At 66.8% G+C, this 12,633-nt stretch overlaps 1 protein-coding gene across 3 annotated transcripts in view; it reads right to left on the bottom strand.

Moving 5' to 3' along the window:
- Nucleotides 1-12,633, bottom strand: part of NSD2 (nuclear receptor binding SET domain protein 2) — a 47,653-nt gene that overhangs the window by 22,901 nt on the left and 12,119 nt on the right. For all 3 annotated transcript variants that reach the window (XM_045834263.1, XM_045834262.1, XM_045834261.1), the window contains exons 2-6: nucleotides 10,057-10,686; nucleotides 8,207-8,375; nucleotides 5,495-5,661; nucleotides 4,717-5,157; nucleotides 1,498-1,642 (exon numbers count right to left, since the gene is read on the bottom strand). In XM_045834263.1, coding sequence (XP_045690219.1) covers nucleotides 1,498-1,642; nucleotides 4,717-5,157; nucleotides 5,495-5,661; nucleotides 8,207-8,375; nucleotides 10,057-10,653 — 1,519 coding nt within the window. In that variant the 5' untranslated portion in view covers nucleotides 10,654-10,686. The remainder of the gene's footprint in view (nucleotides 1-1,497; nucleotides 1,643-4,716; nucleotides 5,158-5,494; nucleotides 5,662-8,206; nucleotides 8,376-10,056; nucleotides 10,687-12,633) is intronic.

The raw sequence follows: 12,633 nt of genomic DNA, 5'->3' as shown, positions 1-12,633 counted from the left end.
ACCAAGGTGAGGGGCAGCGGGCACCGTGGCTGTGCTGCTGGTCCAGGCTCAGAGAGCGCGGGGTCTCGGACGGAGAGCATGAGGGGCCTCCAGAGACGCGCCCACAGCCGACGCCCTCGGGAGCAGGGGCTCCTAAGTGCCCGCGGACCACCCGGAGCCCCCCAGTGCGGCCCGGTCCCGGCCACACGCGCTCTCCAAGAGCGCTCTGAGCCGCGCCGCGCCCCCCCCCCGAGAGAATGCCGGGCCCCACGCGCCCCCGCTGTTCCACCTCGAGGCGCCCACTGCAGGCACTGGGCCAGACTCAGCATCGGGGTCGCAAGACGGGCGCTGTGGCGGGCCAGAGCACCCCGCCCGCCGAGAGGGCCGGCTGTCTGGGGGTGTGCACGCGCAGAAGCCCCCCAGGGAGCTCCCCGCCCCGATGGGCACTCGGCCAAAGTGCCCCTCGGGCTGCCCCCTCCTTCTAGGGGACCCTGAGCACATGTCACAGTCAGCCCCCCCAAAGCTCGTCAGTCACAGACCCGCAGAGACGCAGCGCTCTGCGTTACCCCTGACTGTTAAACACACGCCGACTTGAGAGAGAGAGGAGGAGAGACGGAGAGAGAAACACTCGCCGGTGGCCTCCCACGCACACCCCTGACCGGGGACCGAAAACGGCAACCCAGGCGTGGGCCCGGGCCGGCAGCCGAGCCTGGGACGTGCCGGTGTGCAGGACGACGCTCCCGCCCACCGGGCCGCACTGCCAAGGGTGTGTTTGTTTTGTGTTTTAGACTCACACCCAAACGTCACACTTGCTCTTAAATTTCACAAGTCAGTTTCCCATCCCTACTGGTGTGGCTCCGTTGGTTGGGTGTCACCCTGCAGACCGAAAGGTCACCAGTTCAACTCCCAGTCGGGCACGCGCCCGGGCTGTGGGCCAGGCTCCCAGACGGGGGCGTGTGAGAAGCACCCAACGGATGGTTCTCTCACACCGATGTTTCTCTTCCTTCCTTTCCTCCTCCTTTTCCCCTGCTCTAAAACTAAAAAAAAATTTTTTTAAGCCCGTTTTTCAGTGTTCCCAAGCAGGCAGATGAGGAGTGTTGCTGACGGTCAGAGTGCAGATGGTCAGCCGTCCCTCTCGCACCGCTGCCCGAAGCCAAGGCGCTTTTGCGCTGTAAACTGACCGCCGAGACACAGCCGGGAGGCCGCCCACTCTGCGTGCTCTCCAACAGGCCAAGAAAGCCCCTCGGGGCCAGGGCCCCGCCCACCAGCCCCGCCAGGGGTGCAGGCGCAGCCTCCCCGGGACAGAGGCCTGAAGGCTGACCCCGCCAGTCTGCGCGGGCACAAGAGGGACCGCAGGCCGGCTGGACCGCAGGGAGCAGCTCTCGGGACACCGAGTAAGCACACGCAGGCAGCAGGGGTGGCCCTCTGTGGCCCCGCGCACCCTGGCAGCCGGCGCAGCCCCGCAGGTCAGTGTGGGGGAGGGGCACCGTCCTGTGCACCCCGCGCCCCGGCCTTTACCTGCGTCTTCTTCGGAGGGGGGCAGGGCCAGCACGGCGAACTTGGTGTTGTAGCGCGCCTTCTGCTTCTCGCTGAGCATGCTCCACTGGGACCCCAGGAGCTCTTCAATCTCCTCCCCAGAGGCATCCGGGTGCTCGGCCACCACCTGTGGGCACAGCGGAGGGAGGGGTGAGGCGCCACGCACCCGACCCTTGCCTGGGCCTCGCTGCGCACGAAATCCGAAGCGAGGCCCTAAGGGCCGGCCAGGCCCTGAGCTCCCGCGTCACGAGCACTGCCGCCGCAGCTGCACAGAGCTCTCGTGCTCGCGCGGGCGGAGACCCACGGAAACCCACCCACGGCGCCAGCATGCCGCTTGGACACGGGAAAGGACGCGTGGTGGGACAAGACGCCTTTCCAGAGCCATCGCGTAATTAGGAAGACAGAGTTCTCTAGGCTTCCCGCAAAGGTCAGCTGTACCCCAAGGCCCCGCAAACAGGACCTCGGCCCGTGGAGCGGGGCCTGGGCCTGCTGCCTCGGCAGCCGGGGGGCCTGTGCAGCGGGGGCAGCGCCCTGGAAGACCCCCGGGCCCCGCCCCCACCCCACGCAGAGCTCTCCAGGTCCTGACCCGCAGGCACCGTGAGCCCCACAGAGCGCGTCACCGTCGGAGGCCACCGTTCCGAGGAGCGTCACGGCCAGCAGGTGACCGGCGCACACGCACAGGAGGCAACAGGCAGAAAGCACTGAAAGCCCCGGAAACACGAGGGTTGGGAAGGTGGAGGGGACCCTGCAAAGGTGAAGCTTGGGCTTCACACCACCACCGACAGCTAAACCGCTTCTGCACGGCAGCCTTCGGGGCGTCTGCAGTGGCCTGGCCTCCCGTGGGGCTGTCCCCACGGCCACTGGGGCGGTGCCCACGCTCCGCCCAGGCTCCCGGAGGCAGGCTCCGCCCACTGTGGCGGCCATCCGGCCCCTCCCCCGGCCCCGTCAGCAGTGTTTCAGGGACGCACTTGGGCCGGGCCGAGCCTACCGCACGGACCGACACGCCAGCCCCACAGACCGGGGACCGCCGGCCGCTGGGAGCACATTTCCCGTCTGCAAGCACGGCGCGGGGAGCTGGCCTCAGCAAGCAGCAGCCCAACATGCTGCCCGTCGCTGTCTCCTCTCGAGTGACCCCACAACCAAAACAAGGGGCCAGCAGGCAGAGGGGGCGCCCGACCACTCCTGTCCCTCACCCCAGCCGCTATCAGCCGACAGCCTTTCAGGAACACCCTTGGGTGTCACAAGCCACCACTCCCAGAAGGAGGAACAGCCCAGAAAGACCGGACTGCGCTACAGGACGGACTGGGCGCAGCGGCCCCAGCTCACGTCTGGGGCCACGGCAGAGCCAGCGCAGACTCGCAGTAACCGGTCACGGAGGCCGCCAGAGAGCAGCCTGGTGGTCACTCTTCCCTGATGACAAGGACGAGGGCCGGCCAGCGCCGACCCCGGAGGCCAGCGGGCCGGGCAGGGCTCGTACCGAGCAGGACGGAGCCCCCACAGTGCACCGCGGCTCCCTTTCCGCCTCCAGCGTGACACCCACGGCAGCGGGGCGTGCAGGCAGGCTCTGGGGGCGCTGGGCGGAGAGGCTCCCAGGCGGGCACACTGCCCTGCGCTGCAGTCCCCCTGGCGATGAGGACACGGACCCCCAGCAGCACCCTCTCGCAGGCGCGCGGGCCACCCAGGCCCCCCCCGCCCTCAGTGCACAGCCCCGCCCCCCTGCAGCGCTCGCTGTGAGCTGCGCACACCGAGCGGAGCGCCCCTCCCACGGAGCTCAGCGCCCCTCCCACGGGGCTCAGGGCCCGTCCTGGGCACGCACGTCCTCCCTGTGACGGAGTCCCGCCCTGGGGTGCGGTAGGTTTGGCGGAGAAGACCCTCCCCCTCCCAATGCAACAATGCTGTCCCACAGGGGGGCGGGGTGGGGGCGCGGTGTGACTCTGCGGGTGCGGCCCAGGGCTGTCCCAGGCCCCGCCCCACCTGCTGCCACACGCAAGTCCACTCTGGGCGCCCCCGGGCGCGTCACTGCCTGAGTGTCCCCAACATGCAGGGCGGGGTTCCCTGTGGCAGGCCCTCCCCACGGCCCCATCCTCGGGCCGAGCCGCTCCGCCAGGGGGCCTGTGACCGGCCACACACACGCCCTGAGCCTTCCCACGCCGCCGCAGGGCCTCCTCAGCTCAGCTGGGCCTGCCTCTCTGTCACAGCGGCTCTTCCTCCAAGTGCCCTGAGCTCTGTCCCGTCGATGCCGCAGCCCCTCCCGCTCCCGCTGTCGGAAAGGGCACCTCCTGACACGGCCCCTCCCTCCTGTGTCTGCTGGGGCCTTCTGTCCCACACCCGGCGGCCCTGGCCCTGGAGGACGCGAAGTCCTGCCCGACGCCCCCGCGGGCTCTCCCGAGTGCTGCACACAGACCCTGCAGACGGCGTCAGCGCTCCCTCTTCCCGCACCGTTGCCCCTTTTCTGCTTCCCTGACCTGCCCGCACTGGCTGGCCTTTCCCCACGGCACGCTCCACAGGAGGGGACAGAAAGGCACGAGAAGCGCTCCTACCACCGCACCAGTGAGTGTGACGTGTGCTGAGAGGTTTCGAGAGAAACCCCCGAGAAAAATCAAGGAAGTCCGCTCCCAACCCTGGGTTGCGCACCGCACCGAAGAGCGGTGGGTGTCATCACAGGCCTTTCCTCCACCCACCGAGACAGGCGGTGAGCCTGCGACAGCCAATCCCGAGGACACCACCCGCGCACCGCAGAGCAAGGCCCTGCCCGCCCTCGCTGGGACGGGGAGCACCCGGCCACCCCGGCCGCCCCGCAGCTCTGCACCTGCACCGGGCAGCACGCGGTTGCCCGGACCAGCAGGCCGCGCACCCCGCGGACACCAGTGGGGACCCTGCTCGGACGCCGCCCCCCGCCCTGTGATGTGTCGTGGGGACGGGGGCTCAGCAGGTGGGGGTCGTGGGCACGCGGGGCCGTGACGCGGGCCCGGCCCGGCCTCGGCACCGACACAGCCCCCCGGGACCCAGCGCCCTGCACCCAAGCTGCGTCCTCGTCCAGGGCGTCCCGGCTCCTGGGGCCCCTCAGCCCCGTGAGGGGGGGGGAGGCTGTGGCGACCACAGCTACTTGTTCGGTCCAAGGTGGCACAGGGCTCACTACAGACAGCTCCGTGGACACCCCCCTCCAAAGTGGGTGCGACCCCCAAACCGCGCAGTACCCACCTCGTCCCGGTGCTTTTGACAGAAGACCAGGAACTGGGAGGCGGCGTCCCCCTTCCGGCTCCGCGGTGTGGCGGCCGCGGCCTTCTTCCTCCCAGGGACGGCGCCCACGCCTCTCCTGGGACCGGCTTCGGCCGCTGTCTGGGCTGCCGTCGCTGCTGCTGCAGAGCCGCCGTCCTGGCTGTCGGCAGGGGGGGCTGGCTTCGCCCTCCCCCTTCTCTTGACTGCAGTGCCCTCTTCTCTCCGGGGCCCCGTGGGCGCGGCCGCCACGCCCAGCATGCCCGCCTCCTTGGCCACGTGCGGGTTCAGGTGGAGCTGGCCCCCCACGTAGAGGAAGGTGAACTTGGCCCTCCGCTCCTCCACGGACATGCCCGCGGCCTCGGCGGCCTGGCAGAGCCCCGTCTCCCACTGCGCACGCAGTCTGCCCGCGATGGGCTTCAGCAGCTGCAACGAGGGGGGAGCGGGGGGGGGGGGGCGGTGAGTTTCACTGCGAACACACGCGCGCTGACCCACCGTGAAGGACACCCGTAGAGTTTCACACAGATTCAGAAATCAGAAACTACAAAAACCAACTAACTTGAGGGTTTCGCATGGAGTTCAGCCCCATCAGTGTTTCTTACAGCTAGAAACAAACTTAATCGCACTTGACTGGCGTACAGACGGACACATGCACTGTAGCACGTGTGTTGCCTACTTCCACACCCACGAGGAAAAACGGAAATCACGGGACAAGCTAAAACCACACTCGCGCTGTGGGGCTGGGGTCAGGGGCGCCCAGCACCTTGATCTTCTCCGCCTTCGTGGGCGCCTGCCGGGCGCTCTCCTGGCACAGCTTCTCGAACTGCGCCTCCCCTTCGAAGGGCGCCAGGCTCTTCTCGAAGACCCAGGCCCGCTCGGGGGCGTCGCCGAAGAACTGCACGTGGTACTGCCGCGCGCTCTTCCGCTGACCTGCACGTAGAACAGAAGGCCGCGTCCGCGAGGGAGGACGCCCCGGGCGCGGGCCGAAGGCTCGGTCCCTGGCGCCGGCGGCCACCTCGGCCTGACCTGCTCTCTCACCCGCGCCCGGGAAGGACGGCCAGGTAAGGGTCCGGATGCCTGGGAGAGAGCGCTGACCAAATCACACCTTTACCTCCCCCCTTCCCAGACCCACTTAAGGAGCTTCCAAACGCGTGCGGCCGGAGAGGCCGTCGCAAAAGGGCCACTCGACGGAGGGGACAAGAGAGCAGTGCAGGGGAGCCAGAGGGGCTCAAGCGACCTGGGCCCGAAGCCCACCCGGCCACCCACCCACTGCAGCGCTCGGAGGCGCTGAGGGCGGCCACGGGGCCTGAGGAGCCCGAGGTGCCCACGGCTGCCGCCCTCGGCAGAGAGAAGCCACACCCTCCCGTGCAGTCAGGGGGCCTGCGCGAGGGAAGGGACCCCTGACCCCCAAACCCGAGGGGAGGGTGCTGGGTCGGGGGGAGGCGGGAGGAGGGCGAACATGAGGGAGTGGGCTGCCAGGTCAGACCTCTGCGCCAGTGGGGAGGAAGGGTCTCCGCCGGGGAACCGAGTCCCTTCGCTCACACAGAACACTGGCCGCGCGGGGTCAAGAGACGCTGGTCAACAGGCAACCGAGCCCTCAGACGAGAGCTGGCAGCCTCCCCACGCACACGGGCCGCGGGCCGCTCGGAGGCCGCTCGCTCCCTCCGACACGGGCTGCCGAGCACACGGACATGGGGCTCCGCAGAGCCGCGGGCACAGCGGGCGGAGGGCGCCCCACAGGCTCGCTCGCTCACTCGCCACAGAAGGAGACAGAGAAAGAGCCTCAGGAGTTTCAGAGGATGTCCCCGACCAGCATGGCTCAGGTGGCTGGGCACCACCTGCAAAGTGAAAGGTCGCTGGTTCGATCCCCAGTCAGGGCGCGTCCCTGGGTTGCAGGCCAGGTCCCCAGTAGGGGGCGTGTGAGAGGCAACCACACGTTGATGTTTCTCTCCCTCTCTTCCTCCCTCCCCTAGAAAACTACAGGACCAGTCGAGGAGACACAAGATTCGGCAACGAACCAGTCTCTGAGAGAAGCTCGTCGAACAACGCAAAAGCGTGTCTCCGAACTCACACCCCCAAGGGCCTCCCCCAGCATCCACACCGGGGCACCCCCCTGTGACAGTCAAGCCGCTGGGGGGACAGCACCCGTGTTGATGGAACGGCAGGCAGAACGTCAAGGTACACAAGAGCAGCTCTGGAAGCTGGCAGGGAAGGAGGGAACACCTCATGCTGCTGGGAAAACCGACCCCCAACAAAATGCGACGCCGGCCAAACCCGTCAGTCAGGCATGAGGACGCTGGCCGCCTGTGCTTCCTCCGGGCACCCAAAGCGGGCTGGGCAGGGGTGGAGCCGCAGGACACTCCTGGGACTCGAGGCGCCTTCCTCCAGCCTGCGACAAGGAACCACGGGGCCCAGCAGGCAGCGTCCTGGGGAGGACCCTGAAGGGAAACCCGGGCAGCGAGGAGAGGGCGAACAGGCGAGGCCCCGGGAGCAGGACAGGAAAACAGGAACCAAACAGGTGTTCACTGTTCCCCGACAGGAGAAACCCACTGTCAGCGTGAGTCTTTTTCAACGTGTTTATTGATTTCAAAGAGAAAGAGAAGCGTCAATCGGGTGCCTTTCGCACGCGCCCCGACTGGGGGTGGAACCCACAACCTAGGTGTGTGCCCTGACCAGGGATCAAACCTGTAACCTGTGGGTGTTGGGATGACGCTCCAACCCACTGAGCAGCCTGGCCTGGGCAACAAGATCCGTTTTAAGGACAGAGAAATGAATACTTGAAAAAAATTAAGGCTGTACGGACAGCAAAGTATATGATTTTTAAAAGAAAAGTGGTAACTAACTCCAGGAAAAACAAAAGGTTGTATAAGCAAGTGCAATTACAGCACCCAACATGGCTTTTCTTAATGACATTTACACACAGCCAAGTGACGTGAACACGCAGGTTTGTCTGATGAAAACAGTGAGCTCGTTATGTGGGAGGCTGGGAGGGCAAGACACAGGAAATGACCTAAGAGACCACTTTCCATTTTCCCTAACAGAAAGTCAACAGATGCCCTGGCTGGTGCGGCTCAGTGGACTGAGTGCTGGCCTGTCGACCAAAGGGTCGCCAGTTCGATTCCCAGTCCAGGCACATGCCTGGGTTGTGGGCCAGGTCCCCAGTAGGGGGCGTGCGAGAGGCAACCCCACACTGATGTGTCCCTCCTCTCTCTCCCTCCCTTCTGCTCTCTCTAAAAGCAAAGAAACAAAATCTTAAAGCCAGGGTTGCAAACTAGCAGCTCAGACCTGAATCCTGAACGTTTAAAACAAATGGTTAAGACAGCAAAGCTCACGTCACGTGCGTTTTAACACAACGAGAAAAGAGAGGAGGCGGCACTGCGGTCGGGCTACTGAAGGCCGGGGGAGGGAGCAGCCGGGGGGCGAGAAAGGCCACGGCCGGTGAGCGGGCAGCGCAGCGGAGGGCCCGGCGCCGTACCTTTGAGCTTGGTGTAGCTGTGCAGGAGCGGGTCGGCGGACACCATGCACGGCCACCACGGGTACCCGGACACCTTGGACCACACCAGGTCGCCGACGTTGTACTTCAGCACGCGGTCTTTGTCCCTGCCGGCGCCGGGGCAGGGCTCCCTCGCAGCCGCAGCCGGGCCCTGGAGTGAACAGGAGAGTGTGCCGACACACCCAGAACCGCCCCTTGGGCCGCCCTCTGTCCGAGAAGGCCCAGCGGGGACGACCCCAGCGGAAGCTTCCCCCGCCCGGCACCCACCACTGCGGGGCAGGCCGGGTGCCTGCAGAGCCCGACTCACGTCACCGGGGGGCCCCGTGTCAGCTCCCGGCCAGGTGGGCGGCCTTAACAGCACCTCCCCCAGCTGGTCAGAGGACTCCTTGGATCCCGCCGCCCGGCACACGCCTCAGCCATGGTGGCAGAACCCAGGCGGGGGAGGACCCCGGCAGGCCTGGGAGCAAGTGACAGGACACCCTGGGACCCAGACCTCAGTCTCCCTGTCCCGGACCACAGGCGGTCAGGGGCTGCCGGCCTGACCCAGCTGCCTGCCGCCCGGAGCCCTGTCCTGCAGGGGGACAGCCAGCCAGCGTGGCCCTGGCCTGCTCCTGGGTGTGAACCCCAGACCCTCAGGGGCCACATCCTGGCCAACCGCAGGACTTCATTCTGGGTCTGGGGGCTCAGCACGGCGGGCACAGGGCGGGCACCTGGCACACTCTTGAGGAGGCGGGCCCTCGGGTGAGTCCGCAGCGCCCAGCCTCACATTACCGTGTCACCTCAGCCCCACGGCACAGCCCCGAGGACAGGCGTCCGGGCTCCCACTCTGAAGGGGGAAAGTCAAAGCGCAGGGCGCCTGCCCCTTTGGGCAAAACCAGGGGGCGGGGCGGGGCGGGGGCTGCCCACAACCGCCGGCACCTCCAGAGCCGTCTCCGGCCTGGTCCTGGTCACTTCAGAAACTCGCCCCAGTGCTCGCACTGACAAGACTGACACAGCCCCTGAGCACTCAAACACGCACTTTTTAAACCTCAAAGTTCTTCATTATTTCAATAGTTTCAAGGAAATTTTGGCCATTTTCTCTCCTACCTGGGGAAACTGCAAATGAAAGTCTTTGACGATAACGTCAAACCAAATATTCCAACCCTGATGTTACACCACCCCCCCAACCGGTCTCAGCGTCCCCGTCCCCACTCCTGTAAGCGGGCCACAAGGCCGTCACTGGGCCACCAGTGCCTGGGGAGCAGCAGAGGCTCCCCGGCTGCCCCGCTCGGCCCACACTCACCTAAGTGGGGGGCCACCCTGGGCCACTGTACGATGCGAGGACACAAAGCCCCGCCCACAATCCTGCGGGGTGGGCTAGGGCTTGAACCCTGCCTCTCATGAGCGAGCCCTGGGCACCGGGAGCCTGGCGGGGAGACACAGCCCAGCCCACAAGGAGGCGGGCCCTGCGCTGCCCGGGCAGAGGAGATGCCGAGAGACAGCCACGCTGACTCCTCAGGGGGGCAAGGCTCCCTGCGCCTCCGCTGGCCAGAGCCAGGCCCCGCCCACCTCTGGAGAGGAGGCCAGAATCGGGAAGAGCCAGGGGTCAGGAACTCAGAGAGCAGTGTGACCCCTTTATGCCACTTTGACCTCAGGGTATCTCCGACCTCGGCAGGCCTCCCAGTGGCTCCACCACGGGCGAAGGCCTGAAGGAGGCCAGGCTCCGGGCTCCTGGAGCCCTGCCCCCACCACGCCCACAGCCCCACCCCCCCAAAGCCCCCCCCCAAGCCCTGAGCAGAGAGCTGCGTCTGTCTGCGCCGTCCCTGCCCCCAGGCAGGGCCCCTCCTGGGTACCTTCTTGTCCGCGGGGCTGGAGGTCTCCGGCGCCAGGGCGGCTTCCGCCAGGCCCTGCTCCAGTAAGGAGTCATACTTTATGCTCCTCTTCCGGCTCCTCCTCGCCTTGCTCTCCGGCCTCTGTCCGTTCTCCTCGGACGGGGGCAAGTCCGCGGCCCCGCTCCCACAGATGGAGGACTCGAAGAGCGGCTTCCCGTTCATGTAGGTCTTGGTGATCTTCAGCTTGATCTCGGGAGAGCCGTTCTTGGTGGGGCTGGCGCTGGGCGGGGTCCCCGTGCCTCTCCCCTCCGGGGACTCGAAACGCAGTTTGGCCTCCTGAGCACCGGGGTCTCCATTGAACACGCGGGAGGTCAGGTCTCGCAGCTTCTCCGCCGGGAGGAAGGGCAGCGCGTCGTGGCCGTTGAACTTCTGCATGACCCCCTCCTGCAGGCCGGCGGAGAGCTGCGCCTTGCCGAGGAACACGGAGCACTCGCGGCTCACCTCGCAGCCCGGGGCCTTCCCGGTGCTGCCGCCCAGGGCCTCCGGGGCCTGCTTCATCCTCACGCACGGGACGGCTTTCTGCACCGAGAGGGGGCTTTTCTTGATGCTCAATTCCATTCGGTCCCGGTGCTTCCGTTGGTGGACGCTACACTGTCAGGAGAACAGGAAGGAAAGAGAGAAGCAGCCCGTTAAGGCCCAGCACAGGCAGCCCACACCTCGGCGGCGCCCCGCGCCTGCTTTGCTGCCAAGTCGACTCCCGGTGCAGTGCACGCCGACCCGCCACAGGAGGCAGTGCGAGCACAGACGCGAGGACACGAGCGCGCGGCCTGACAGAGCCGGGGGAGCGAGCGGGACAGCCTCTGAGGAAGAGCACACAAAGCCAGGCTCCGCCTCTCAGGGCAGGCCAGCGCCTCTCGCCATCAAGGTGGCTGGGGGGACATAGCACCTGACCTGCTTCATTGCCCCAGGGGGGACACCGTGGGCTGCCCCGGCGCGCCCATGCAGGGGCAGCCGACACAGCGTGGGCCTGGCACAACCGAGGCCGCCTCCTGGGCAGAGGCTCGCTGGCGGGCGCGGGTCACCTGAGAGCAGAGTCTGAAACCAGATGCTCCTCGCCCCAGCTGCTGTGGCTTGGTGGACTGAGCAGCAGCCTGAGAACCAGAAGGTCACCGGTTCGATTCCCAGTCAGGTCACATTCCTGAGCTGTGGGCTAGGTCCCAGTTGGGGGCGTGAGAGAGGCAACTAATCTGTGTCTCACTTGCACATCCATGTGTCTCTCCCTCTCTCCCTCCCTTCCCCTCTCCCTAAAAATACACAAAATCCAAAATTTAAAGAAAAACACAGACGTGCCGATTCCTGGCACATCGCTAGTGCCAGACGGATGGAGGAGCCGAGCGTTGGAAAGGGAGACAGCCACCCGAGTGAGTCCAGGTGCAGGCCTGGCTGGCGCGCCACCCCACCCCGCCTGCCCGGCCCAACCTAAAGGCCAGCCCAGGAGGGGCCGAGAACCGGACAGGGCCACCCCCCATCACGAGGGCGATGCCCCAGTGCGCTCGCGGGCCCCTGGGCCCACCTGCGGAGGCCCCTCTGGCTGCACTGTCCCCACAGGCGTCTTCACGGCACAGCCATCGTCCCCAGCGAAGGGCCCAGACCCCAAATGGTGGCCAAAGTGCAGGCACCCGTACCGGCGGGGGTCACCCCCCAAGAGTGCCTCAGGATAGCCACCGGGAGGCCGCACACAGGAGGGAGCACCAAAGCGCCTGAGGCTGGGGAGGCGGGCGTGAGGCCTGCAGACGCGTGAGCAGCAGCTCCGACTGGGACGACCGGGCCACCAAGGACGCCCAGCCTGTCTGCACACAGCTCTGACGGCCACCGCGTGGGAGCTGCCCCGCCACAGGAGGGGCAAGGTCGTGGGCGCCCCCGCACGTGTGGACAGAGCTCCAGCAAAGCTCCCCCGGGGGCAGCGGCCAGCCCTGTGGCGGTTAAGCCACCCACGGCCGAGGGGCCGGGCACCTACAGCTCCCACAAGCGAGCAGGGTGGGCAGGACAGCTGGGGGGGGGCGCGGAGCAGCGACAGCCCTGGTGCGGGGGAGGGTCCTGTGTGCGGGGCCGCCGCCCAGCCCTGGGACACACAGCAGAGTGTGCTGCGGGGCTCAGGCCCTGCTCTCTGGGGGTCAGGCGGGGCAGTCCCGTCCCCGTCCCCGTCCCCGCCCCAGCCCCAGCCCCAGCGGGGCGGGAGCACTCTGCCGCCCCAGCCGAGGCCGCGAGACCAGCGAAGACAGCGGAGGGCACAGGTGCTGGGAAGGGAGAAATGAAACCACCTTTCGTTCACAGGGAACGGGAGTGGCTCACGTATGTAGGGAATCTCAAAGAATCCAAAAAAAGTCCTGGGACTAATGAGCAACGTAGCAAAGTCACAGGGTACAAGGCCAACACACACAAGTCAACTGGCCGCCTGCTCACCGGCTGTGAGCAAGCACAAGTGCACACTGAGCGCACACCTTACACTAGCACCCCCAAACTTCAGCACACAGGAACAAATCTAACTGGACGCCCACGAGACCTGTGAGAAGGAAACGCCACAGCGCCGCCGAGCGG

The sequence above is a fragment of the Phyllostomus hastatus genome, unplaced genomic scaffold (genome assembly GCF_019186645.2).
Source record: "Phyllostomus hastatus isolate PE091 unplaced genomic scaffold, TTU_PhHast_1.1 phas_contig_196, whole genome shotgun sequence".
Lineage (NCBI taxonomy): Eukaryota > Metazoa > Chordata > Mammalia > Chiroptera > Phyllostomidae > Phyllostomus > Phyllostomus hastatus.
The sequence above is the reverse complement of the archived record's forward strand: the minus strand, read 5'-3'. Positions and strand labels throughout refer to the sequence as shown.